This window comes from Suncus etruscus, chromosome 14 (assembly GCF_024139225.1).
Source record: "Suncus etruscus isolate mSunEtr1 chromosome 14, mSunEtr1.pri.cur, whole genome shotgun sequence".
Taxonomy (NCBI): domain Eukaryota; kingdom Metazoa; phylum Chordata; class Mammalia; order Eulipotyphla; family Soricidae; genus Suncus; species Suncus etruscus.
Genome location: NC_064861.1, coordinates 38,160,244 through 38,187,879, shown reverse-complemented (window position 1 = coordinate 38,187,879; position 27,636 = coordinate 38,160,244). Strand labels below are relative to the sequence as shown.

The 27,636-nt window shown below is 54.1% G+C and overlaps 1 protein-coding gene across 1 annotated transcript; it reads right to left on the bottom strand.

The window, feature by feature from the left end:
• Positions 1-1,692: 1,692 nt before the first annotated feature.
• On the bottom strand, positions 1,693-23,668 carry CRISPLD2 (cysteine rich secretory protein LCCL domain containing 2). Its single transcript, XM_049786760.1, has 14 exons — positions 23,429-23,668; positions 22,637-22,755; positions 20,414-20,546; positions 19,994-20,109; positions 19,177-19,277; positions 14,245-14,385; positions 12,443-12,503; positions 10,038-10,104; positions 9,596-9,726; positions 8,822-8,865; positions 8,110-8,182; positions 6,999-7,074; positions 3,161-3,294; positions 1,693-1,747 (listed from the first exon to the last, which is right to left on the bottom strand). The coding sequence occupies exons 1-14, from the start codon at positions 23,666-23,668 to the stop codon at positions 1,693-1,695; spliced, it is 1,491 nt and encodes a 496-aa protein (XP_049642717.1).
• Positions 23,669-27,636: the final 3,968 nt, after the last annotated feature.

Sequence of the window (27,636 nt, the reverse complement as noted above, 5' to 3'; positions counted from 1 at the left end):
TTATAGAAGAAACTGGTTTTATAGGGATGACCATGACCCGGCGCTGTCCATAAACAACAAGCACATTCAGGGCTCACATGTGGTGGGGCAGAAGGGAGAGGATTTTCTGTCATTTTTCATAGAAAAATAAAAGCATACCCGTGAGTTGCAGAAGCCTGGAAACGGAACAGAGACCAGCCTGGACAGACTAGCCCAGCAGAGACTTTGCATCTTGGGGCCCCCCTGGGAACAGCCGCCCCATCCTTAGATGTGTTCAAAGATGGATGTGCCACATTGTTTCTAGTCTCAGCTGAGAGATTGTCCCAATGCCAAGTGCAGGGTGCTGTTCCGCTCATGCAAGACCAAGCATTGCTCTTCCAAACGCCAAGTGACATCCCTGGACATTTCTGTATCCTGGGTGACACGGCTCAACTCTATCAGGATGTTCTTCTCAGAGGGCCACAGAGCCAGGAAAGAGACACGAGCTGTCCCATTTCTGCCCCCTCCCTCCCAAGACCCCACACAGCAAGGTGCCTTTAGGGGGCACCCAGCAGGGGGCGCCCAACCACAGCACATTGTTTGGCCACGCTATCTGGGGCTGGGGGGGTGGTGTGGATGAGGACTAAGGCACTCACAAAGGGCAGTTTTTGGAGGTGACACGCGGGTAGGCTGTGTAATGCTGGTAAGCGGGAAATGGATTTCATTCCTCAGCATCTTTTCCAGAAAGAACCAGGCCTCCCGCCCCCATGTCCCTCCAGTGCCCTCCTCCAGATGTCTGGTCTAGATTATGTTTGGTTCAATTGTTATTTATTTATTTATTTTTTTTTTTTTTTTATTCTCTTGGGCCATTGAGCACTTCCTGGGCCAGTCTGGGCCGCAGGGATGGAACTTGACTTCTGCAAAGCAAAGCGACTGGCAGAAGAAAGGACAATCTAATGTGTGTGAGTTTGGGGTCTGGGCTGCTCTGCATCCTCCCTGGGGCCTTGGGAACATGGGCAGGAGCCATGAGTAGACAGCAAGGGCCTGCAAGGGCACCTGTGGCAAAAGGAGCTCACACACTGCCTGCCTGAACCCAAGCCACTCACCCTGCAAACTATGTTCCAGACAACCAATCCCTACTCCCATGGTTTTGAGCCCTCGGCCTGCACAGGGTTTGCAGGCAGCAAAGGCCCCGCCCCTGCCAGTAGATATGGGTTGCAGAGAGGGTTTGAGGGCCACACACAGGCTTGTGTGAGCAGGACCAGGAGGGGCCGATTGATAGACATATGGAGGGCCCCTCCCATTGCTGTGGACTCCTAAGTGAACCGGCACGACCATGAGGTGCCCAATCTGCTGCTCATCCCCAGGTGCTCAGCCTAGAGGCCCCCCAACCTGACCCAGCTTGTCTGACCAGCAAACATCAAGCTGCATGTTCTGTGGTTCCAATTGGACCGTGTTTTTTGATTTCTTAAATAATCCCCTCCTAAGGCCAGTCCAGAAGCCCCAGCCTCCACAGCAGGGCCTCCTGCCCCATCATCTCCAGGAATTTGGAGTCTGTCTGGGTGGAAAGACCCCAGCAGGGTGGGTGTGGGGGCCGTTTCTCCAAAGTGTGGGCCCCACAGCAGCGCAGGGTCAAGGCTCTGAGTCCACTGGGTCAGGCCCTGCCTCCAGAAGCCAGCCTGCTCACCAGTGAATCCCAAAGCCCTGGGGCTGTCCCTTCTCCCCACGCTGGGCTCACTGCCTGACCGCAAAGATCCGGAAGGCCTTTCCATCTTGTGGGGTCCGTAAGCTGCAAAAGAAGAGAGCGAAATTACAGGGGAAGTGGGGGGGGCATTGGGAGGGGCTGGTGCTGGGTGACCCAGGGTCCCTGAACAGAGGATGTGTCCCCATAGGCACAGGCAGCTGAATAGACACCAGGAGAGTCAGGAACCGCCCCTGAGCCCACACACTAGCCTTCACATTCTGGGCCCACTGTGTGTATCTCCTCAGCTACAAGAGTCGCTCCTGGTGGGCCCAGGGGCCCTTATGGAGTGCCAGAGATTGAACCTGGGTAGTGCCCTCTCTGCTGTGCTAAGGCTTTGCTCTCTGAACCCCAGGAACCTGGCAGGAAGCCCAAGGGGTCATTGTCCATGGCTGCCCCTCAGAGATCAGCAAATATCTGGGTTGGGCTGTTCAAAAAACTTCAGGGGAGCCTAACATATCTGAGCCCCATGCTAGAGAAGGTCTTGGAACAAAGGGCAGATGCCAGTCCCCATCTTCCCATGGTCTTGCCCCCCAGCTTCTGGGGGGCTCTGAGGAACCCCAGCCTGGAGCCCCAGCAGTATGGAACTCATCAGATCAGGAACTGGGAGAGCTTCAGCTTTCCTAAATTTGGGGGAACCCAGCCCCAGAGACACCCAGGTCCTGTGGACCTGTGCTGATCCAAACATATCAGCATCCATGGAAAATGAGAGGGACACCTTTCTGGGGGTCACACACATCCTGAGCCCTCAGAGACACTGCCTTGGAAATGGCGGGACAAGGAACCAGGGCAATAGCACAGTGGGGAGGGCGTTAGCCTGCATGTAGTCAACCCTGGTTCAATCCCCGGCACCCTACAGGGTCCCCCAAGCCTGCCAAAAGCAATTCCTGAGTGCAGAGCCAGGAGGGACTCCTGAGCACTGCTAGATATGGCCATAAACAAAATAATAATAATAATAATAATAATAATAATAATAATAATAATAATAATAATAGGGGTCGGTGAGGTGGCGCTAGAGGTTAGATGTCTGCCTTGCAAGCGCTAGCCACAGAGGGACCACGGTTCGATCCCCCAGTGTCCCATATGGTCCCCCCAAGCCAGGGGCAATTTCTGAGCACTTAGCCAGGAGTAACCCCTGAGCATCAAACGGGTGTGGCCCAAAAACCCAAAATAATAATAATAACAATAATAATAATAATAAAGAAATGGCAGGACAGCAGAAAGACACCAGACACCTTGGACAGACACTTTCTTCCCAAGGATGTTATGACAAAACCTGCCCCAGCCCAGGAGCTGCTCTCCAGCACTCAAGTCTGCCACAGTCTGGCCTTGCTCCTGCCCCATTCTGTCCAGAGGAAATTCTCCTCAGAAATGAGCTCTGGGGGGTAATAAACTCCGAAACTCACAGCAGAATCCCCTGAGCTGATGGACACTAGGGCCTAGGTCGGCGAGCAATCCTACCTTTCTGACTGTACCCCGTTCCTGAATGAGTCCACGTAGACCTTCTTCCTGTCTACAGGCATGACGTCCACAAAGCCACCGCTCCCTGCATGCAGGGCCCCTGCGTGCACAGCTGTCTTGCAGATGCTCGAGGTCTGAAACACACAGGGTAGGAGCAGGATATGGTATGGATGTGGTGTCCAGCCCCCAGAGGCCTGGAGAGACCATCACCCACCCACCCACCAAGCAGAGCAGCAGGTGAAGACCTGCCTGCAGGGAACTCCAGACTAAAGCCAGTCCCTATGCATGTAGGACAGAAACAGGATCCCGGGATCACAGGGCAGAGACGGTGCTGGTGCATGCTGGTGTGTGTGTGTGGGGGGGGTCACGCAAAGGTTAGGATCCCCGGATCACAGGGCAGAGACAGTGCTGGTGCATGCTGGTGTGTGTGTGGGGTCACGCAAAGGTTAGGATCCCTGGATTACAGGGCAGAGACAGTGCTGGTGCATGCTGGTGTGTGTGTATGGGGTCACGCAAAGGTCCTAGGGCAGGAGGGTGAAACCCAGGGGACTGAGGACAGCAATGAAGCTTCGTGTGTCTCTGAAGTCACATGGACTGAGGGGAATGAGCCCTGATCGCACGGGGTGTGGATACCACCTCATCCCAGTTTCTTTGCTTCTCAAAGTGGGGACCCCATTCAGGAGGATGACCCCTCACTCCTGGTCCTCTCGGGTGGGAGAATGACTCAAGAACAGGCTGGTCACCCGGATCCCCTCACTTAGGACCATGCCCTAAGGAACAAAGCTGAACCTCCAGACTGTAGATTTCGGGGTGAGGATGTCAGGGATGGTGGGGGATACACCTGTGAGTCAGCGGCAACTTCTGTGCCCACAGACCCTGGAATGGGGTTGCACAGAGACCAGTGCAGCAGAAAGCAGAACCCAGAAGCCTTTGGGCGTCCACTTAGCTGGGAACCACCAGGTGTCATCGGAGGAGACAGGCCTTGAGAACCCCATCAACCCCTTAGCACCTGGGAATCACAGGGACTTGCCAGGGAGGGGGTGATCCTGAGATGTCTGCTGGGTCCCTCATTACAAGGATCACTTTTGTGTGTGTGTGTGTGTGGTTTTTGGGTCATACCCGGCAGTGCTCAGGGGCTATTCCTGGCTCCATGCTCAGAAATTGCTCCTGGCAGGCACAGGGGACCATATGGGACGCTGGGATTCGAACTGATGACTTCCTGCATGAAAGGCTTAACTCCATGCTATCTCTCCGGCCCCACAAGGATCACTTTTTAAACAGGGGGGCAGTTCACTGTCCCTCAGACCATCGGAGGGTCTGACTAGTAAAAACAAAACTTATGAACGAATTCTTATGCACACTGCATATATCTTATTTTGCAATGAAGAAACAAAACAGATACAAATACAATATGTGGCCCTTGGGCCATAGTTTGAGGACTTACTGCTTTGTTTTTGTTGTTGGTTTTTAGACTACAGCCTACGGTGCTCAGGGGTTTACACCTGGCTCTACACTCAGTAATCGCTCCTGGTAGGCTTGGGAGACCCTTTGAGATGTCAGAGATAAAATCTGGGTCGGCTGATTAAAAGTCAAATGCCCTCCCGCTATGCTATCTCTCTGTCACTCCTGTGTATGTGCGGACACACACACAGACACACACACACACACACAAACACATATTCTCACACATACACTCACAGCTCTGAAGCTCTCCCACCCCTGCTAGGAAGAGGCAAATCTCTGAACCAGTCTCCTCAGAAATATGTCATGTCAGTAGGGCTGTAGAAATAACTGAGCTGCTTCCAGAACATTTGAGAACATGACACTTCACATTCCAGGCAATGCCACGCAGGGAGCCCTTCCCCCAGCCCTGGGCTACTGCTGCCCATTGCTCTCCGTCCCAGCACATGATGAGTCCAGAGCACACCCAGACTGGTTCCATGGGGTCTCCTGGACTTTCCTGGGCCAGACCTCAATGATCAGGAGCCAGAAACACAGATTTGGGGCCTGTTCTGCCCTCTAGCATCTCTCCAACCCACACACCCTCCAAGATGGGAGCCCTAGCCCTGATCATGGGAAAGCTGGACTAACCCCCCCAAACAGGGAAAAACACAGCTGAGGCTCCAGGAAACCCCCCTGCCCTTTGCCCTGGGGTTCCTGGGACTGTGGCTGGCCTCCTGCTGGTCTCCAGGCAGGGCAGCTGTGGAGGAAATGGGGTACTGGCCCTTCTAAGGCTGGGGTGAATCTCTGCAAATAAATCTTCAGCTAAACAGATGTTTCCAAATGCACCATCGCATCACCGTTTCCCAGAACTAGAGGCCTCAGGAGCCCAGCCAGAGCCTCCTGGAGCCTGGAGTCTAAAACATGCTCCCCCTCCCTCCTCTTGCTCCCCCCTCTCCCCTCTCCCTCCCCTTTCCTCCCCCCACTTCCAGCATTTATGGGTTACACTCTCCTTTACTGGTTTGTTCCTTCAACAGATACAAGTTGGATCCTGAGCCAAGGCCTGTCAGGGGTTACTCCTGGTTCTGCACACAGAAATTAGTCTTGGGGCCGGAGAGATAGCATGGAGGCAGGGCGTTTGCCTTTCATGCAGAAGGTCATTGGTTTGAATCCCAGCATCCCATATGGTCCCCGAGCCTGCCAGGAGGGATTTCTGAGAATGGAGCCAGGAGTAACCCCTGAGTGCTGCTGGGTGTGACCAAAAAACCAAAAAAAAAAAAAAATTAGTCTTGGCAGGTTTAGAAAACCATATGGGACGTTGGGGTCAAACCAGGGATGGCTTTGTGCAAGGCCAACATCCTACCAGCTGTGCCATCGCTCCAGCTCCAGAACTGAGTCTGAGCGACCTATTCTTGGAGACAGATTCTTTACACAGGAAAGGCAAGAGCAGGGCCTGGGATGCTGCACCCAGGAAGACACCTTGGTCTCCCAGAACTTGGTGACCTCGGGTGTATAGGACTTGGGGACAAACAGAGGCAGTTTGCTGTTTTTTTTTTTTTTGGTTTTTGGTTTTTTGGTTTTTTGGGTCACACCCGGCGGTGCTCAGGGGTTACTCCTGGCTGTCTGCTCAGAAATAGCTCCTGGCAGGCACGGGGGACCACATGGGACACCGGGATTCGAACCAACCACCTTTGGTCCTGGATCGGCTGCTTGCAAGGCAAACAACACTGTGCTATCTCTCCGGGCCCAGTTTGCTGTTTTTTTAGCTTGAGTATGATGTTCAATCCACCATTCAACAGGTGGATGCAGAAGTTGAACAGAACCCCAATGCACAGTGACCACTGGGGATATTTTCAGCCTTCATCCAATGGGCCCTCCAGCCTGGACCCTGCTCTGCCAATGATGATGTTTAATGGTCGCTGCGGCTCTATAATGTTTGTGTGATTATTATCTGGGACCCCCCCAGACTGGCCTAGGGCCACATGGGGAAATGTTGCCCTCAAGATGCTCCAGCTGGGACAGGGACCCCAGCTCCCTCCCCTCACGAAGAGATCAAAGCTTGGCCAGAGATCCCAGCACTGGTGCGGACAAGCTAGACACACCGGCTACAGGGTCACCCTGTCCTCAAATCTGAGCAAGGGGAGGGAACAGACTGTTCTGGAATGTTTGCTGAAGAATATCAGGCGGTCCAGAGAGACAGGACAGGGTGAGGCCTGGCCTTGCACACAGCTGGCCTGGGAAGACCCTGGTTCAACTCCCTGCACACAAGCCCCAGGCACTTCTGGGGTCACTCCTGAACAGAGCCAGGAAGGGAGGAAGAGAGGGAGGGAGGAGGGAGGGAGGGAGGGAGGAGAGATGGAGGGGGAAGGGAGGGAGGAAGCCCACATCAGACACTCACATCTGCATAGATGTTGGTTCCAAACACCGGAGCCAGGTGGGCCGGCTCATTTTCACAGTACGCCGGGCAGCGGACACTGGAAAGCAAGAGCGTTTTGGGGACCCCATACTGCCCTCTCTCCTAAACCCCTTCCATAAACATGCACCAGCCAAGCCTCAGCCATTTAGACCAAGGCTGCACCCTGAGAATGCCCATGCATGTTTGGGATAGGAGATAGGGACTCCCCTCCCTGAGTCAACAGCATCCCAGAAGGGTGCCCCCTGCAAAGCCGAAGGTGGAGGGGTCAGATCACAGCTGCACTAAGAACCCATTCCAGAAAGCACCTTGGAGGAGGCACAGCCCAGCTCCTGGGAAGAATTTTGTCTATCAGGACATAGGATCGAGCTGGCCAAGGAACCAAGTTAGAGGGGCCAGAGCTAGGACAGGACAAGACAGGATGGGACAGGATGGGACAGAATGGGATGGCTGTGCTGGCAAAGGGCAGAGGCCTGTTGGGGTCCTAAGAGGGGGTTGGGGATTAGGCATGAGTTGTGTGTGTGTGAGTGTATATGAGTGTATATGTCTACATAGGTGAACATGTGAGTTGCATGAATGGGTATGAATGTACATGTGTAAACACAGTTGCATGAACGTATGTAAAGGAACGTTTGTTGTGTGAATGTATGTTTGAGTATGAACGTGAGAGCTGCATAAATGGGTGTGAATGTGAGTTGTGTGAATGTTTATGTGTGTCCGTGTGGGGTGTTGCTGTCAGCACCCCAGTCTATCAGCACCAGCCAATCTGGGTCATGAAGCAGCTGGTTTTGGGGTTGTATATTATTTGGGGGGTGGGTCACACCTGGCTACACTCAAGGTCTACTCCTGGCTCTATGCTCAGAAATCACCCCTGGCAGGTTCGGGGGACCATACGCCGGGATGCGAACCAACACCCTTCTGCATGCAAGGCAAATGCCCTACAACTGTGCTATCTCTCTGGCACCGGGGATATATATTCTAAGGTCACACTGAGAACAGGAGATGCCCAAGAAGTGGCTGGGCAGTGGACCCTCCCTGGGTTCAAGTCCTGGACCCCCTCAGGGAAAGTGAACCACCTCTGACCAGGAAATCTTACCGTGGGCAATGCGTCCCCAGCTTCTTAAAGGGGCAGAGCTGAGCCACCGTGTCATAGCAGGTCACATCCTGCACTGTGAGAACAAGAGTCAGACCTTGTGTGGGGCAGCTGGTGGGTGGGTGGGTGGGCTCGGCAGGGGCCATAGGAACCACTGTCTGTTTCTCCTCTCCCTCCCCAGAGACTGGAGCATTAGCTCATGTCCATGACCAGAATGCGATTGGGGTGCAGGGGGCCTGGGAAGGCTGAGCCGGCAGCCAGTCCTCTCTGGACCACCAGTCCAGCAGGTTGCAGATGCTCCAAAGTCATTACTTTTCCCCAAATCACTTCAGCCCTGGGAGGGGTGTGAGTGTCAATAAAGCTGGTTTCGGAGTACACAGGAGGTTTCTGCCCTTCTGGTCTCCCTTCTGTGGCCGTCAGCCTGGGGGGGGGGAATCTCTCCATGGGGGTTTAGAGGACTCCTGACACTTCCACACAGGGCATCCCTTCTTCTCAGAAGAAGGCTGCTGAAGGATAGGTGAGGCCCCCAAATAGGGAGACATTCCAAACAGCGGGAAAACATCAAAGACCTGCACGGGGCTCCATGGTACCTCGTCTCAAGGAATCGAGTGACCAGCATTGGTCTGGGAGAAGGGACAGGCACCACTTTCTGAGCCTCTGCTTCCCTCCTGGCACACACACCCTCTGTTACGCCTCTGCACATGTATGCACTTACCTTTCACCTTGGACACTGTGAAGGAGCTGGAGGGCTTATATTTGCTACATGGAAACAGAGCACCAGGTGAGCAAGATGGAAAGATCTGGAAACGACTGCCCCTTTCCCAAAGTCCAGACCCTTCCACCACCTCCCAACACTGGGACTGGGCTTGGTGCAAGGAGGCTACTGAGGCCTAAGGACCCTGCCCAGTGATTTATTCCATCAGGGAAGAGCCCATGGGGGTGGGCTAGCCCTGTACCCTAGGATAGGGGTCCCAGGATTTGGGAGGCACAAGCAGGAGCCCTTGAGACAGGGAGGGAATCATCACAAAGCACAGGGACAGAGACTTCAGGAAAGTGGGAGGAGGAGGGGGAGACCAGGAGAGAAGGGGTGAGGGGAGAAGGAAAGAAGAGTGAGAGACTAGGAGAGGGAGAGGTAGAGAGATAGGGCAGGGGAGGAGAGGGAGATAGAGAGAGCAGAGGGTGAGAAAACAGAGGGAGAGAGGGAAAGAGGTGAGGTGAGAGAGAGAGAGGAGGGGGGAGACACACACACAGAGAGGAGCAGGGGAGGAGTTGCCTCTTTTGGGATCAAACCATCTAACCTCCCTCCACCCAGCACTTCCTTGAACTGTCCAATACTTCAAAGTTTAGGGGAACCACATTAGCTGTTGGGACCCAGCTCAGTGGCTGCTCCCTCATTCCATGTGTGAGCTCCCCCCACCAGGGTTCCCGAGCAGTGGGTCCTTTGGGGGGGTACTCAGAGGTCCGGGTCACCCCATCCCAGCACCCATACCTTAAGGACTCCACCCCGTTCCGTCCTGACTTCACAAAGAAGGGGACTTTCCCGTTCCTGGTGATGTCCACCAGCCCTCCTCTGTTGTCCAGCACTCCGTAGTGGATGGCCGCCCGGCAGATGCTGGAGGACTGGAGCAAGGGGCAGCTGTGAGTCCCCCTGAATCGGTGCCCACCCAGGACCCTCCCAGAAACACTCAGGATTTCAGTCTTCAAGCCACAGAGAGCTGAAAGCGGTGACTCTCCACCTCACAATGCTCTTTTGTTCCTGGCTTACGGAACAACTGGCTACTGCTCCCCACAAGGAACCCCTGGTCCTGAACCCACCCAATTAGCTGGGACCCCAGAACCAGCCTGATCAGGCCTAAGGCCTGGTGAGAAGGGGGCTGTGCCTTCTTCTGGAAACCACCCCACCCCCACCCCCGAGCCCCGGCCTCACATACACTCTCATAGAACAGGGTCCCAAAAATCTTGGCCTTGCTGCTCAGACAGCCTTCTGGACACTGGTACCTATGGGCAGGAAAGAATCAGGTGGCTGTATCTCCCTAGACTCCCTAGGGCAGGGGTCTCAAACTCAATTTACCTGGGGGCCGCAGGAGGCAAAATTGGGGTGAGGCAGGGCTGCATAAGGGATTTCGCTTACCGAATATTCGCAATAAGAAATCCCATTAGTAAGAAAAAAAATCGCATTAAACATTTGCATACCCCAAACGGAACTGCTGGGCTATGTGAATGTTTAATGCAATTTTTTTCTTACTAATGCGATTTTTTTTTTTTTTTTTGGTTTTTGGGCCACACCCGTTTTGACGCTCAGGGGTTACTCCTGGCTATGCGCTCAGAAATCGCCCCTGGCTTGGGGGGACCATATGGGACACCGGGGGATCGAACTGCGGTCCGTCCTACGCTAGCGCTTGCAAGGCAGACACCTTACCTATAGTGCCACCTTACCGGCCCCACAAATGCGATTTTTTTTCTTTTTTTTTTTTTTTAACCCCCCCACCCACTGCAAATGCGATTTTTATTGCGATTATTCGGTAAGCGAATAATCGTGAATACTTCGATATTTGAAGACCGGCTGTGGGCCACAAAATGTTGTATGGAGGGCCGCTAGTTTGAGACCCCTGCCCTAGGGTGTCCCTGCAAAGGCTGCAGCATGAACTGGGGTGTGGGAGCTGGTAACGGAACCTCCTGCCCTAACCCCACTGTCCCATGCCTAAGAGATGGTAGTGTGAAGGGATGGGACATGAGCTACAGGGTGCCTTCCTAGAGTGTGAGACTGTGGGTCCAATCCTTGAGCCCCCCAAACCAATCCATGAAAGAGGAACTGTTTCTACATGTCATGCCCGAGATTTTTTCTTTCTGGGGCTCACACAGCCCCAGCCACCCAGGAGAGATGCACAGTAGAGCCCTCGTTTGCAGGAGTGGGGTCTTCCTGTGCCTTCTAGGCTGGGGACTCCTTATAGACCATCGTGGTGGGGCAGCATGAACAGAGGGGACAGAGAGGGCTGGCTTGGGCCCCTCACTCACCTGCACCCTGTAAGATCACCCACTACTTCCTCTGCACGAAATTGCCCTCAAAGTCTTTTGTGCCCTATTTGTCCTGGGGCTGTTGTCCACAGCAGTAGACCTGCCTGATCTGCCTGATCCTACACTGTAACCTGAGCCCCAGAACTCCCCCAAGCCCCACCAGCTTTCTGGGCCTCCTAGGACTCTGCCCTTCTTCCTATTCAGACTCTACTTTTCCTAGTTCAAAGCCCATATGGATAAAATGTCATTTTCAGTATCTCCTGAAACAGCCGGAGATAAAGACACAGATACCCCTTAGCAAGGGGGAGCAGCAGTGGGGGCAGGGTCACTCCAGCCCAGAGCTCCACACCCCAAAAGTTGGCTCACACAAGAAGGGTCTTGTCACTGTCCACTGCTGGAAACTTTCAAAAGTGACCCTGAAATTCCACCCCAGCTGACATCCCTAAATCCCTGGGGTGTTCTGTTCATCCTGGTCACCACCCCTGGGCCAGGGGTCTGGGAAGGCCTCAGAATCAATTCAGCTTTTTATTTGATTGTTTTGGGGCCACACCCAGTAATCAGGGATTACTCCTGACTCTGCACTCAGGAATCCTGGCAGGCTCAGGTCCTATAGGATGCCAGGGATGGAACCCGGTCAGCTGCGTGCAAGGCAAATGCTCTCCCTCTCTCTCTGCTTTGCTATTTCTCTGTTCGTTGGTGTTTATTTTGTCGAACCCTGAGCCCTGCCCCAAGCCGTCTCCAGGTGTCCACTGCCTAAGTAGGGTCTTTCCTCAGCAGAACCTTCCAGGCCCTCAGCAGCCCTGAGACTCAGTCACCCGGTACTACAGCTAAAACACAGACTGGACTAATGTCCCTGCAGTTGCAGACAGAGCTGAGGCCTCTAGGTGGTTCTATTGAGGTACAGGCAGAAAGCAGAAGGTGCTGGTCAAAGGCCAGTTGGGCCGTGTATCCATTTGAGGCTCTGAAGGTGTCCTGAGAGTCCACAGCTGATGCTTGTGGGCTGGCAGGCTGAGCAGGGCTGGGCAGAGTGGACACAGCCAGGATGGTGCAGGCTGTGAGCCTAGGGCTGGACCAGCTCTTAGCCACAGACTCTCCACAGGGAAAGGGAGTGCCTGGGGAAGGGGCACCCAGGTCCCAGATACTCCCCAGAATGGCTAGGAGTGGAGCCTTAGGATTGCAGAAGGAGACTCGACACCACAGGACACGGCCCGGGGGGCCAGAAGTCAAGTATCATGCTTGCACCACTCGTACAGCTCAGGCATGAAAAGGAGGGTGTTTCCTGGGGGCTGAGGGGTGGTGGGTGGTGCTGACAGGCCCTTACCTGTTGCATGTGGAACCTTTGCACTTGTCCTTTAATTTGGTGTCACAGCTGACAACTTGGGCTAGGGAATAAAGCAGAAAGGCAGGTCAGGGAGGGGTGTACAAACAGAGTGGCCCTCCACATATACACTCTAAAGCACTTTCAGGGGGGCTGGAGCAGTGGTGCAAGCAGTAGGGCATCTGCCTTATGCATACTAGCCTAGGAATGTCTACGGTTCGATTCCCCAGCGTTCCAAATGGTTCTCCAAGATAGGAGTGATTTCTTTTTTTTTTTTTGTGGTTTTTGGGTCACACCCGGCAGTGCTCAGGGGTTATTCCTGGCTTCACGCTCAGAAATTGCTCCTGGCAGGCACGGGGGACCATATGGGACGCCGGGATTCGAACTGATGACCTCCTGCATGAAAGGCAAACACCCTACCTCCATGCTATCTCTCCGGCCCCGATAGGAGTGATTTCTGAGTGCATAGCCAGGAGTAACTCCTGAGTGTCACTGGGTGTGACCCAAAAACCAATAAAATAAAATAAAGTAAAGCACTTTCTGGAATATTCCAAAGTCCATAACAGTGGTCACGGGCTGACTCCTTGCAGAACAGTAAACCCCTGGCATAGGAATAGAGGGGTGTGTGTGCAGCACCCTGGTTTCCAGGGCCCCAAAGGAATATGCAGCCAGAGTCTTCAGAGAGTCCCAGCATGGGACTCTCAGTGAGGGGGACCCAGCCTCACCGAGCTTTTTCGGGGCCCCTTCCAGATTTTGTTGTTCTTGCAGGGAATTTTATAAATCCTGGACAAGGGCTGTGGTTGAACCAAAGACCAAAACAAATGTTTTTGTTTTGTTTAATTTGGGTTTGGTTTGGGGTTTTGGCTCACAGTCAGCAGTGCTTGGGGCTGACTCCTGGCTCTGCACACAGGGACCACTCCTGGGGAGACTTAGGGAACCTGATGGGGAGTGGGGATGAAATCCGAGCTGGTCGTGTGAGGGGGAGCACCCTCCCTCCTACACTGTGTCTCCGGGTCCTGAAGGCAGATTCAATTATAACCGCATGTTACTTCAGAGGCCCAATGTCCACCCTCTGAGGCCCTGGTCAGTGAAAAATGATGTATGGGGGCCAGAGTGACAGCACAGTGGTAGGACATTTGCCTTGCACGTGGATGACCCAGGATGGACCCGGGTTCAATCCCTGGCGTCCCATATAGTTTCTCGAGCCTTCCAGGAGTGTAGAGCCAAGTATAACCCGTGAGCACTGCCAGATGTGGCCCAAACCTTCCACCCTAAAAAGAAATTGACAGATGGGCAGATGGATGGATGGATGAATGTATGGATAAATGGGTAGGTGGATGGATAGATCAACAGATGGGCAGATAAAAGGATGGATGGATGGACAGATGGGCCAGGAGGCCTGAGAGAGGAGAGGTGGGCACAGTGGGAGCATGGAGGGAAGGATTTTGATTCTGATTTTGTTTTGTTTTTGGTTTGGTTTGGTTTTTGGGCCACAGCTGGTGGCAATCAGGGGTTACTCCTGGCTTCTTGCTCAGAAATCATCCAGCAAGCTTGAGGAACCATATGAGATGATGGAAATTGAACCCAGGTCCTTCCTAGGTTGGTTGTGTACTGGGCAAATGCCCTACCACTGTGCTATCTTTCCGGCCCAGGGAGGGATTTTGAAAAATGGTTTTAGGGAAAGGTCCTGAGCCTGTTTCTCAGGCTGTACCTACCCTGTCCATGTTTTCTGTACGCTGATGAAGGGTCTCTCAAGGCAACAGTAACACCCTCCCAAAGAGCTCCCCTCCCCACATAGTGCTCACCCATGTAGCTCATGGCCGTGTCTTTCTGGGGCTTCCGGGGCCTGGTGGTGCGCGGCTTGGCCCCTTCTGGCGCCTCTGCAGGGCTGGACGCAGTCTCCACCTCGTTGGCCCGATCTGCTTCACGCTTTTCGGGGTCTGTATCTTTTAAGGACAAGGAGGGAGGGGAGCAAACAATGAGGGACTTACCGGAAATACACCTCATGAAGCTGCCTCTCAGTAGCCATCGGAAATCTACTGGTCAGGCCAGGTTCTTTTTTTTTTTTTTTTTTTTTTTTTGTTTTTTTGGGCCACACCCGGTAATGCTCAGGGGTTACTCCTGGCTATGTGCTCAGAAGTTGCTCCTGGCTTGGGGGACCATATGGGACACCGGGGGATCGAACCGCGGTCCGTCCAAGGCTAGCGCAGGCAAGGCAGGCACCTTACCTTTAGCACCACCGCCCGGCCCCAGGCCAGGTTCTTAACCAGGATCAGGCAGTTCCGAGAACCTAGCCGCACCCCAGTTTCTCACCCATCTCCACTTGCCCACTCATGCCCAGGGACCCCCAATTACACATTTCTCTAGATCTTCCTCATGTGCCTCATCCCACTATGTGAAGCCTCTGTACCCCCTAAAGGCTCATCTGTCCCCCCACCCAGAGTCCTTCCCCCATTTCAAGGCTCCAGAAAGGTCACCAAGTCACTTAGCTCTTCCTTGGCCTCCCAAGTTCCTCTCTGCTGGTCCCTGCCTCTAAAGTCATTGAACTCATGTGGCCCCATCTAACTGGCGCCCCCACCCCTAAAGCTGCTCAATGAAATTGCAGAAAGAAATATGACACACACCCCCCCCCCAATTCTGTCTTTTCCTTTTTTCCCTAGGAGAGGAGTTTTATGATCTGCAGGTCAGAGTCCCAAGTGCCCCATCTGGGCTGCAGAGCCATCTGGGGTTCAGATGAAGACAAGCCTGCCACAAAGGGGCCTTTTAGGCTGGTGGCTCAGGGAACCCCGCTTTCTCAGGGACCTGCAGGCCGTAAATCATGGTTTTCTTTGCTCCTGGTGGTTTGGGCCGGGCAGTATGAAGGCTATTTCAGACGTGGTGGGTGGACAGTCCAGCCTCCCCCGCACATGCAAGGGGCAGAGTGGGGCACATCCTGGTAAAATTCCATGCCCGGGGCACTGCTAGCTGCTCTGAGACAAAGCCTGGGGCTCCTGCCTGCCTCGGGTGTGGGGTCCCAACACAGGGGCTGTGGTGACCAGAATCAAGTTCAACTCCCAAACGCCCCGGGGTAGTCTGGTCAGCCCCAGTTAACAGATGGTGACTCTGAGGCCAAAGTTCCAGCCCAAGTGATCCTGGCAGAGAAAGGTCAGGGGCTGAGCCCTCGGGGCAGCTCTGGTCCCAGTTCCCTTACAGTTCACTCCCGCCAACACCCCAATCAGCCCTGATTAAGTAGCTTATGCAGATAAGCAGCTTTGTGGGGAGACTCCAAGCATGGGGAGACTTTCTGCTCCTTTGCCAAGCAAGGGGAACTCTGGGGATTTTCCAGCAATAAAGACCCAGAGATGGGCTGGGCTGAGGCTAAAGTGCCTCTCTGGGTGTTTGCTCTTGGGAAATGTGTCTCTGTGCTGGCACACACGTGTGTCTGCACATGTATGCCAAGTGCATCTTCTGCTCCATGGCCCAGTGGTCCCCCAGGAGACACACAGGTGAAGCTGAGGTGAAGCCTCAGGACAGAAAGGCAGGTGCACAACCTGTGCATGAATCAAGGAGGACTCGCTGGAGGAGGTATGGCACCAGAAAAGAACGCATGTGTCAGCAGAGGTTAAGAGATAGATGAGGGCCAAGGCAGTCAAGGGGGCCTTCAGGTCAAGGTGGAGGTAGGGGTTCCCAGCTCCTTCCCAGCAGCTGACAAGGGCTGTGTTAAGGCCTCTCAGGGATGACTGCCAGATATCCTGCTAGAAGTCTGTTCTCCCTCGCAGGTGGCAAAACAAGGCTCAGAAAAGGGCAGAGTCTGCCTGAGCACACAGATAGTGAGGGCAGAGTCCAACATATGGGCTCCTCATATCCCAACACAGCCTAGCTGCACCCTCCCTCCTCGGCTCTGCGGCCTACGTGTGCACAGAACTAGACAAGGCTGAAAAGGAGGCCCCAGCCTAAGAGGAGAAGCCATTGTGGCTGGGTGGGGGAAGAGCTCACAGCACCTCCAGAAGTGACTGGGCAGGCGCCAGGTCTGTTCAGCTGAGAAATGTACCACCTTGCACCATGCCAGCTGAAAACTGAACTACCTCACTGCCTGTCCTGCCTTACCAGCTGCTTCCCCACGAGAGACACTGCTGCCTGCTCCACGCTGGGCCAAATCTCTCTCCTCTAGCCTACCCCACAATGGTCCCAGCCCTGCACTAGGCGATGCCCAGATCATCCCTCCAAGCTCCCCATGTACCACTGTTATTGGAGTTAGTCACGGTATGAGGGCGTTTGTCAGGTTTGTTCTTGTTTGTTTGTTTTGTTTTGTTTTTATTTTAAAGCCACACTTGGCAGCGCTCAGGGCTCTCCTGGCTCTCTGCTCAGAAATTGCTCCTGGCAGGCACGGGGGACCATATGGAATGCTGGGATTTGAACCATCATTGGTCCTGAGTTGGCTGCTTGCAAGGCAAATGTCCTACCGCTGTGCTATCTCTCTGGCCCCACTTGTCAGGTTTGAACCTTGCATGCACAAGCACATCCACACACGCACTCGCTCATGCATGACAGTGTATGCACACACCTACATGCACATGCTTGCTCATGTGTGAGGGTACATGCACACAGACACAAACTAATTTATGCAGGATGGCTTGTGCATTATCTCCTGCTTTCCAGCACACGATCACAAAAACAGCTTCACTGCTGGCAGACCCAGCATAGAAAGCCTCACTCAGGGTGCAGGGTTGAAGGCCTCAATGCCCTGGAGACTGTCTGTCTTCAGGGTGAGTGCCCTGGGTCCCCAGAGTCTGGAGGGTGATGGCCTCTGCCCCAGTAGCAGAGCTTGGGAAGCACAGTGCCAGGATTCATGAGAGGGCCTGGCACTTTTGCCCCACCAGTCCCTTCACCCCAGAATCTACAGTCCACTAACAGAAAGGCCCAGCTCTGGGGCTGGCTGCCTGAAGAGCCCATTCCCCCTCCAAGGTGCTCAGGTCCCTCATCAAATCCACAAGAGTTCCTCTTATGGCAACTTTGGCCCAGTTCTGCTACTATTGGGATGGAGCCCGAGCAAGGAAAGGGTCCAAAATATGAGAAACACTTTAGGCATGAACAATCCCCATTATTTGTAGTAGCAGTGGATGAGAGACAGCCCAGCTGCAGCTGAGTGGGTGGGAGGTTCTCTTCTGTAGTGCCAGGAATTGAATCCACAACCTCATACAGGCAAGAGAAGAGCCCTACTGCTGACCACATAACAGCCCCGAAGTTTTCTTTTACCTATTTTTATTTTTATTTATTTTATTTTATTTTATTTTATTTTTTGGTTTTTGGCCCACACCCAGCGGTGCTCAGGGGTTACTCCTGGCTGTCTGCTCAGAAATAGCTCCTGGCAGGCACAGGGGACCATATGGGACACCGGGATTCGAACCAACCACCTTTGGTCCTGGATCGGCTGCTAGCAAGGCAAACGCCGCTGTGCTATCTCTCCGGGCCCTATTTATTTTTATTTTTATTTTTATTTTTTTGGTTTTTCGGGCCACACCCATTTGATGCTCAGGGGTTACTCCTGGCTAAGCACTCAGAAATTGCCCCTGGCTTGGGGGGACCATATGGAACGCCGGGGGATCGAATCAGTCCTTCTTTGGTTAGCGCTTGCAAGGCAGACACCTTGCCTCTCCGGCCCCTATTTTTATTTATTTAAAAAAATTAGAGGGCTTTGGGGCCACACCCAGTGGTACTCATGGCTTACTCCTAACTCTGCTCTCAGTAATTACTCCTAGGAGACCTTATGAAATGCTGGAAATTAACCCTGGCCAGCCAGGTAAAGGCAAAGACAAATGCCTTACTTGTTGGCAAATCTCTCTGACCCCCCAGTCTTTTCTTTTTTTTTCTTTTAGTTTTTGGGCCACACCTGGCGGTGCTCAGGGGTTACTCCTGGCTGTCTGCTCAGAAATAGCTCCTGGCAGGCACGGGGGACCATATGGGACGCCAGGATTCGAACCAACCACCTTAGGTCCTGGATCGGCTGCTTGCAAGGCAAACACCGCTGTGCTATCTCTCCGGTCCCCCGCCCCCCAGTCTTTTCTATTCAAAACAATTTTTTTTGTTGTGCATGGTGCTGGGGGACCATGTGGTGCCAGGGATAGAATCTAGGACTCCAGCATCTATCTAACTCTGTGCTCAGGCTTTGGAGCTCTCTGAGGCCTGCGCTAGATGCAGGTGGGGCTGGTGAGCATCTGCCAGTTTCTGTATATGCCTGATTAGCCCTAGGTGGGATGCCCCAGGTGGGATGGCCCAGGGGAGCCCTGGGGCCTAGAACACACCTTCCCCCCCACCCCCCGCATGAAGAGAACAAGGGTGTGGCAAGCCCAAATGGGGTCCCTGGACTCCTCAGCCCAATTTCCTATATCAGGACATGGTCCATGAGGCCCAGGCTGCAGCTGGGGTAAGAAATTCACTGTGCTGGAGTCATTTCCCACCCAAGCCTGCAGGGGCGCCACTTTGTGCTGGAATCAATCATTTTTTTGTTATTCATTTAATTTTTGTTTTGGGGAGACTACCAAGGGCCCATATCTATTGTACTATCACTCCAGCCCTAACATTAATTCTGACTCACAACCTGCAGGGGGCGCCGCCCTGTACTGGAATCAGTCTCCACCAACCTGCAGGGGGCGTCACACACAAGGTAGGACCAATTTCCACCTTGACCTGCAGGGCACACTTGCACATGACATGATGGATTTGATGTGGGGGTGCCGCACGCACCTGCCATTACTTACCATGGTAGCACAGATTGTTCTTGCAGCTGCCTCCATATGCAGAGGGACAATCCGAGCAGGGGGTGCCAGTTTTGTAGGGGGCTTCTCCGATCCAATTTCCCCTGGGGACAGAGCAGAAAATCAGGAGGGTCCCCTGAAGAGGACTGAGCCCTGAAAGGGAATGCTGGGTGTGGAGAATTCTGGAAGGGACATGTGGAGATGGGCACAGGCTTCTCTCGTGATGTCTTGTGCCCCCACCATGGGGACCACCTGACCTCCACAGGACGGAGCCTCCAGGGCTATAAGCACCAGACTTATCTCAGCAGCATGAATGAGGCACAGTGGGGAACAGCCAGTGGCCAGCCCTTGTCATCCCCTAGCCGGCCTCAGTCACCCATGTGCCCAGAGCAAAAGAACATGCTGGAACTCAGGGAACAGAGAAGGGGGGTATACACAGGGCCTGAATTACTGGGGTGGTTTCATTTAGTAGAAGCCAGCCACTTGGGACAATTTTATTGGTAGAAACCACTTGGTTCTGCCTCTGAGGGATTCAGTCCTGGGCTATGGTATGAGAGAAAAGGGGGGTAGGGTGCAGGGGTGGAACACTGGAAGGATGGAGCTGCCCTGCCATGCTCTTCCCATGCTGGAATGGTAGCTCTCCCATCTGTACAGTCACACTGAGTGCTGGGGAGAGGGCAGGCCACCGAGTCCTTGGGGACCCTTCTGAGCCCTCTCGAGACCTGAAGTCCACTTTAGGCTTTTCTCTGACATCAGGTGGGGATTACACAGGGAACCCTGGTTTGTGGCCTGCCACCCCTACCTGCTGTTTTTTTCTTACTTGGGAGAGTAGTTGCAGACCAGGAACACGGCGTTATTCCACATCTCTCCCCACACTTCCATGGACGGGCAAGTGTGCACCGCGCAGCCAATCTTGGTGGTGGTGGCCCAGACAATCTGTGCAATGACATCATTTTCAGCGTGCAGGGGGAGGAGATTCAGGAGTCAGTGCTCAGGGACCAGATTTGTGGACAGTCAGACACCCAGTTATTTGTTTCCAGCATAGGATAACAAAAACCGAGGAAACAAACTGAAACACCATGACCAGGGATGTGGCTCTGCCATAGAACTCTCGAGCACCTGTGCCATGCTTCGCACCAGAAGTGCCGACTAACAGTCAGCCCTTCAGAGCAAAGGGAGGTGTGAAGGTGACACGGCCAGAGACTCGGGCAGTGCAGGGCAGGGCAGCCTTGGGCCTTACCTGTGTGTAGTGGGTGCACATGGGTCCAGAGCACCTCTCAGGGCACCACGGGTTACACTCGTGCGGGGCTGGGTAGGTGTAGTGATTCACCTCATCATACCAGGACTGAACTTGGGAGCCAGGGGAGCGGTACCTGGAGGGCACAGCTCTGCATTAGGCCCTGCCCACTGCTCCTGAACTACCTGGTAATGTGTCTGTCATCTCTACTCATCACCTCCAACATCACTTCCAACTATTAACTCCAACCATCACCTCTGCCTGTCATTTCCAGACCATTATCTCAGGCTGTAGAGGGTCTTTCCCTTCTACGAAGCTGACCCAGGTTCAATCCCAGCGTCTCATAGGGTCCTCCCTAGCAATGCCAGGTATGATTTTTGAGCACAGAGCCAGGAGTAACCTCTGAATACAGCTGGGTGTGGCCCCCAAAATAAAAAACGAAAAGAAAGACAGTGCTTGGGGACCACCAAAGCTGCTCCCAGAAGCACCAACCGGAGCTTTCATGGAAAGGAGACGGTGACTCCAACACTGAGGTCATGAACAGTGGCTGGGAGCCTGACACACGGGCCCCCATGACTAATAGGGATTTAATAACTACAGAGTCGTAGGATTCCCATTGCTTTCCGGAATTTTGTGGAGCTGCAGGCCAAGCTGGCAGGTCCCGGGGTCAGGACAGAGAATAAAAAAAGAAAGTTTCTTGGCCAACTCCATCTGGAAGGTGGATCTTTGCCCCAAATCTAAAGGGACACTTGCATCAGTTTTACTCCTGGGATTTTCCTAAAGAATTTACCAGAGTCAGGAGCCAGAGCTATAGCACAGCAGTAGGGCATTTGTTTGCCTTGCATGTGGCCAACCCAGGACAGACCTGGGTTTGATTCCTAGCATCCTATATGGTCCTCTGAGCCTGCCAGGAGTGATTTCTGAGAGCAGAGTCAGGAGTAACCCCTGAACGCCACCGGGTGTGGTCCAAACTCCCCACAAAAAAGAATTTAGCAGACCCTTTAGGGGAAAAAAAAAATCACCCCACAGCATTCCGAAGGAAGGAGGCCTGAAATCACAGGTCCCAGCCTTCCCCATCCCACGTTTCATTCCTACAGTGGGAGAGGTGAGCTTGGAAAAGGGAGTCGGAGAAACGTGTCTGAAGGCCCCAGGGCCAATAGTGGCCCCTGACAGATGCTGTGGGGTCTCAGGAGTGGGGACAGGTATTTCCCCAAGCATTTCCTTTCAGTGAGAAATGGCAAAATTGCCTCAAAAGCACCAAACCCAGAGCAGCTAAGTCCTATCTTACTTCTTCGAGATACCTGGGGTAATATCCAGGGGTCATCTATGAAACCTCCCAACTGGGGGAGCCAGTTTGCTTTTGTCTTTGTTGTTTGTTTTGGAGCCACACCCAGGGGTGCTCAGGGCTGACTCCTAACTTTGTGCTCAGAAATCACTCCTGGTGGTGTTCAAGGGACCCTATGGGATGCCAGAGATCGATCCCAGGTTGGCTGTGAAATAGGCAGACACCTTCTTTGATGTGCTCTCGCTCTGGGCGCAGGGGATTCTTTTTATATTGTTTTAGTTTTTGTTTTGTTTAGTTTGGTGGGGGTTGAGGCCACACTAGCAACACTCATGGGTTATTCCTAGCTCTGCATTCAGAAATTGCTCCTGGCAGGCTGGGGGACTATATGGGATGCTGGGAATCAAACCCGGGTTCATCCTGAGTCAGCCACGTGCATAGCAAACACACTAATGCTGTGCTATCATTTGGCCCCTTTATTTTTTATATTATTTTTTCGACTTCCAGCGGTGTATGTAGGCCTAGGAGCTACTCCATACTTAGCCAGATGGGCCATGATTAGCACTTAGGCTCGAGGAGGTGGGGCTCCCCTCCACCCAGAGTTGGGGGTCTCTAGACCACATTCAGTGTGTTCAGGGGGCACATGGCTCCAGGGTTCAAACTAGGTTCCCAACAAATAAGCATCCACCCCTGAAGAACCATGTGACCCCCATGAGTGGAGCCCCCCAGTGCCCACAACTGAGCTGATCATCCCCTACTTCCTCTTTTCTTCTGGGGGGATAGCCTCACTGGGGGGCACCTGGGAACCTCATGACATAGGCTGCAGAGGCATACAGCCAGGAGTCAGCACCACCCTACGGTTCGACCAGGAGACTGAAGGCCACCCTTGGAGGAGTCCCCCAGACATATTTCTAGGGTGTCTTGGGCCCAGGGAGGTCACTCACCAGCCCCAGTGCACAGCCAAGTTCTGCCCAATGGTAGGCATCAGTGAGGTGGGCCCATGCTCCCAGAGGCACTCCTGTGCCCAGGCAGCTGCCGACCGCTCCAGCTCCTCGTCCCAGGTCTGCAGGGGAACCAGGGAAACTGAGTCAGATGACCAACAGAGGTTCCAAGAGCACTATGGGGATGCTGCTGGTGCATCTCTGGAGTCCGGACCATGGGTAGGGAAATGACTATGCCCAAGAGCTCTGCTGGATCCAGCCTGCCCTGACATCAGACCTCACTATCTGCCTATCACTGGAACTGGAAAAGTGGCCAGGCACTGCTCCCCGGCCTTAGCAATTTCTGCCCTGAATGGGGACCCTTCTAGATAAGGTTGACAGGGTGTCACCATCACTGGAGTTTACTGAAGGGCACGATCATGACATTCCGACAAACATCAAGAGTGACTTTTCTCTCTCTTTTTGGGTTTTGGGCCACACCTGGCAGTGCTTAGGGGTTACTCTAGCTCTGTGTTCAGAAACTCTGAGAGTACAGATGGGATCCCCTCCTCCCCCTCCTTCTCCTCCTCCTCACACCTCTGTAGCCTGAGGCTCATGCCAGAGGGCTCAGCCTGCATGTACCTTCTCCTCATCAAGATCTTAGACCAAGTTCCCAAACGGGGTGAAGGGCCTGAGTGGGGGCCGGGCCTTCCACAGAGGGTTCTGAGGCCGTTCACAGTTCACAGTGCTCGACACTGATCCAGGGACTCTCCATGTGCTCCCTGTTGGGGGTACACCTGAGATTTCGGGGCTCACCATGTACTCCATGTTGGAGGCGGGGGGGTTCACTTGTCCCCGCATCTTGTTGTGCAGGAACAGAATCTCCTCTCGGTCTGAGAGCGGGATGGCACGGCGCACACGCGCATGGGGCCCAGCCTGCTGGTACTTGCTTAGAAGCTTCTCTAGCTGCGTGCCATTGGGCAGGAAGAAGGCGTGGGACCCGCAGACCAGCAGCGCCAAGCCCAGCAGCAGGGCGCCCGTGGGAACTGGGTGCATGGTTCCTCGGCAGCAGGCAGGGGCGATGGGTGGTGCAGGGGCTTCTGAAAGGAAACAGAGGGCAGCGGGTGAGGGGGGACTATCCAGCACAGACCCTTGGGCATATATGAGGGATCCCACCAGGCACGGGGCCCCTTACCTCTAGACCTCTAAGACCCCCCCCCTTCCAGCAAGCCTCCACCCTGGAGAGATTCATCTCCCCAAAAAGGCTAAGAGGTCCTCCCGGATCCAACACTCCACCCACAACCCTCAGAGCAATAATTCCCTTGACAAGGTTCCAATGGTACCCCTGCTGGCCAGAGAGGGCACCGCAGCCCTGAGAACCCTGTTCCCACACAGCCAAGGCCACGCCCCAGGTCCTCCACAGCACTGCCCCAGATATAAATACTCTCGTCCGTAGGGGCCTCCCCTGGGACTGCACAGGTCTGGGAGCTCCCTGACCCCAGAGGAACCCAGCAGTGTTGAGGGACCTCCGGAGACGGCTGTAGAGTGAGCTGACGTCACCCAGTGCCACTCAGGCACCTTGACCCGTCTTCCCCTCTACACTTACGTAGCTAGACACAGGGCAACCCCCAAAGGCACGATGTGAAAGTGTCTGTGACTCACTGGTTTGTCTGGACTTGTGCATGGGCGGTCACAGTTCAGTTAATCAGTGAACGCAGAGCTATTCCTCAAGGGAATCCCCAGGGGCAGAAGCGGATAGGGGGGATCAGTGGGGTCTTCCCAGCTCTGAGGTTGCTGCTGAAATAGCCCTCAGGCATGCCAGCTGGTTGACGTAGAAAAATGAGGGATTTAGGGCAAGCTCAAAACAGAAAACCTCAGACCAGAGTGACTACATTGTGGGGAGGGTGCTGCTTTTGCATGAGGCTGGCCCAGGTTTGATCCCCGACATCCCATGGGCATGATCCCATGATCCCAAGGACACCCCACCTTGAGCACCACCAGGAGTGATTCCTAAGCAGTCAGGAATCAGCCTTGAGTACTACCAGGTGTGGTTCCCAAACCGAGATCATGTGTTCACATGTATGTGTGCATGTTTACATGGTATATTCATGGTTGTAGATATGTCATATGTGTAAATGTGGGCATGGTATGTGGACGTGTGCGCACACACATGCCATATGTGCATGATGTGGTCATCTGTTATAGTGTGAGTGTTTACACGGTGTGTGCGTATGTACACATGGTGTGTGGGTGCATGCAATGGGCATCCACATGAATGCATGTGAGATGGGTGCATGTATACCCAAGGGTGAGTTCTTGCATATAGACACACGTGTCCACATCAATGCACATGTGTGGTGTGGACCCAGGCAGATGCCATGTGACTGGGTAGTGGGTGTTGGCAGAGCTGGGTTCCCCATAATCTCCCCAGCATCACAAAGACAGAACAGGGGGGCCCGGAGAGATAGCATATCGGCATTTGCCTTGCAAGCCGATCCAGGGCCAAAGGTGGTTGGTTCGAATCCCGGTGTCCCATATGGTCCCCCGTGCCTGCCAGGAGCTAATTCTGAGCAGACAGTCAGGAGTAACCCCTTAGCACTGCCAGGTGTGGCCCAAAAACCAAAAAAAAAAAAGACAGAACAGGGGTGGCTAGACATGGACAGAAGACAAGGAGCAGAACCAGGGTGCCCTTCTGTTTCTGGCTGTGTGCGGTCATTAACCTCTGACCTGCTTGCATCCCTGGTCCTGTGGGGGTGGGGTGGGGTGGGGAAGAGGCCCTGCACGAGGGCACTTCTGTCCCCAGTACTCCCAGGGACTCTTGTATGACGGTCTCCTCCATCACTTGTGAGCCCGCCTCAAAGCCACCATGAAACCTATGTCTGAGCCCTGTGGAGAGCAGATGTGAACAGAGGGATAGCAGGGACTGCGGGGAGAAAGAATGGCAGGGATAGTGGGACAGTAGGGAGAAAGGACAGCAGAGACAGTGAAGATAGCAGAGACAACAGGGGCACCACTCCCGGCCACCTGATGTGAGGGACATCTGAGCAGTCAGTGCCTCTGATGGGATAAAGTGCATGCAGAACCATGAGCTGGACCTGAAGGTGACCTGGCCACTGAGGAGTACTCGGGTCACCCTGGGGCAGATGAAGCTTTGCCGCAGCTCCGGCCACTAGTGTCCTCTGTGGATCCAGCATCCTGGTCTCCATCCTCTGAGAGGACAGACAGGGCTTTGTCCTCTCCTGACAGGGCTTCTGGGCTGGGCCCCTGAGGGCTCCCCTAGAGCCAGGAAGGGAAGGGACCACAGGGCTGGAGATGGCTCTGGCCAAGCATTTGGATCCGTCCGGGTCAACCACCTTGCTCTGCACAGACTGTTCCTGGCTCAACTTGCGCTCTTGCCCTGCCCAGGAGTCCTCCCGCTCCTGGCCTCAGCTGCATCCCCTGCCTTAGGCTTAGGCACTTTGGGACTTTTCCATGTGACACCAGGTACATATTTGGGGGGTGACTGAAGGTGAGCAAGTGCCCTGTGGGCCTAGCATCAAGCACTGATTTTGCATCCAGGAAGTGGGCGTTCACGGATTTGTCAGACACCTACAGCTCAGCCCTGAACATACCCACAGAACGATAGGTCTGAAGACACCCTTACTAAAGACAATGACAGAGAAGTCTTCCAGCATTCAGAGACGGCTGGGGAACTGGCCCAGTGTATGTTGCAACTTCACTGTCTTTTCCTGAAGCCTGAACTGACTTCCAGTGTCTGTGGGCCCACCACATCCTCCCTTACCAAGGGCATTCGGCCACCTGAGAGCTGATGCTGGAGCTAATAGTGGAAGCTTCTGGAAGAAACGGAGTTAGCCGGGACCGGCTCAGGTGTCCCAATAACAGTAAGAGTGGAGAGAAGGATCGAGTTAACACAGTTCCGCTACAAAATGCCTGCCTTACAGGTGTGAGGCCATGCATTTGGCCCCAGTTCTGCCCACATGCTGTGGGTTTGACCCTAGCTCTGCCCATGTACTGAGTGTGCCAGACCCAGGTACCAAGACCACCAAGACCCAGGCACCAAGACCTGGCAACAAAGGAAGGAGAGTCACAACCCAGGAAATGGAAGCTGGGACCAAATGCCCACCTGAGTGCTTAACTGGGTGTGTGTCTGCGACCTTCCTGCCTGCTGCTGTTCAGGGCTGTCTGGCTAACACTGACCAACCTCTGTGGGAAGACACCAGGTCCTGCCTTCTTTCCTCTTCCTGCCCACAAGGTGCCAACAGGAAACTGAGGCTGAGACAGGCGGTGGCAGCATCTCTCTGCCCAGGCTGCACCCTGCAACACCTCTCCAAAGGGCCAGCGGGTCTGTCAGTGGGGACTCGCTGTTTCCCCTGAGGTCAGGGATGCGCCAGGCTCTGCGCTTCCTCAGAACGCCTGGCGGGAATGTGTCCAAGGGTAGGTCTGAGTCAGACCCACAAACCCCCAGAAATGTCAGGAATGAAACGGGAGCCAGGCGAGGGAGGAGCCTGTATGTCGGGGCAGTCCAAGATCTGGCAGCTCTCCAGGCCACCCCCAGCACAATTGCGGCTCCTTAGCTGCCAATGTCCTGTCAACTTCGTCACAGGGACCCTCTGCTGGCTGTCTGGTTCCTTCAATAAGGGTTCCTCTGAGGGTCCAGGGGCACCCGTTGAGTGCAGAGCTGACAGGGGCCCCTCATGTCTGCCACTGAGCAGATGGTGGCCTCAAACACAGGCTCCCGCACAGGCCCAACGGAGCAGCAGGTCAGCATCAAGGTCAAGCCCTTGGGTCTGTGCAGATCGGGGGCTTCCTGGAACAATGAACCCCACTGTTGTTTTAATATAATACAGGGGTGGTCCCTGTACTCAATAAAAAACGGTAGTTCTGGCAGGCAGCAAGAGCTTCATACTAGGTAGAAGACTGACAGACTACACGTGTTTCACCCTCAGCCTGGTCTGGATTATTTCTTGTGCGACCCTGATTCAGACTTGTTTGCCTGGGTTTGGAGATACGGTGCTTGGGGTGAT

Bases quoted from the DNA above. Each gene is read 5' to 3' on its own strand.
- CRISPLD2 (XM_049786760.1), bottom strand. From the start codon at position 23,668: ATGCACCCAGTTCCCACGGGCGCCCTGCTGCTGGGCTTGGCGCTGCTG. The intron at 10,105-12,442 runs GTAAGGGCCTGT...TCCTGCCCATAG, and splicing joins AAAGGTTCCACATGCAACAG to GTACCAGTGTCCAGAAGGCT. The intron at 8,183-8,821 runs GTAAGTGCATAC...TTGTTCTCACAG, and splicing joins CACAGTGTCCAAGGTGAAAG to TGCAGGATGTGACCTGCTAT.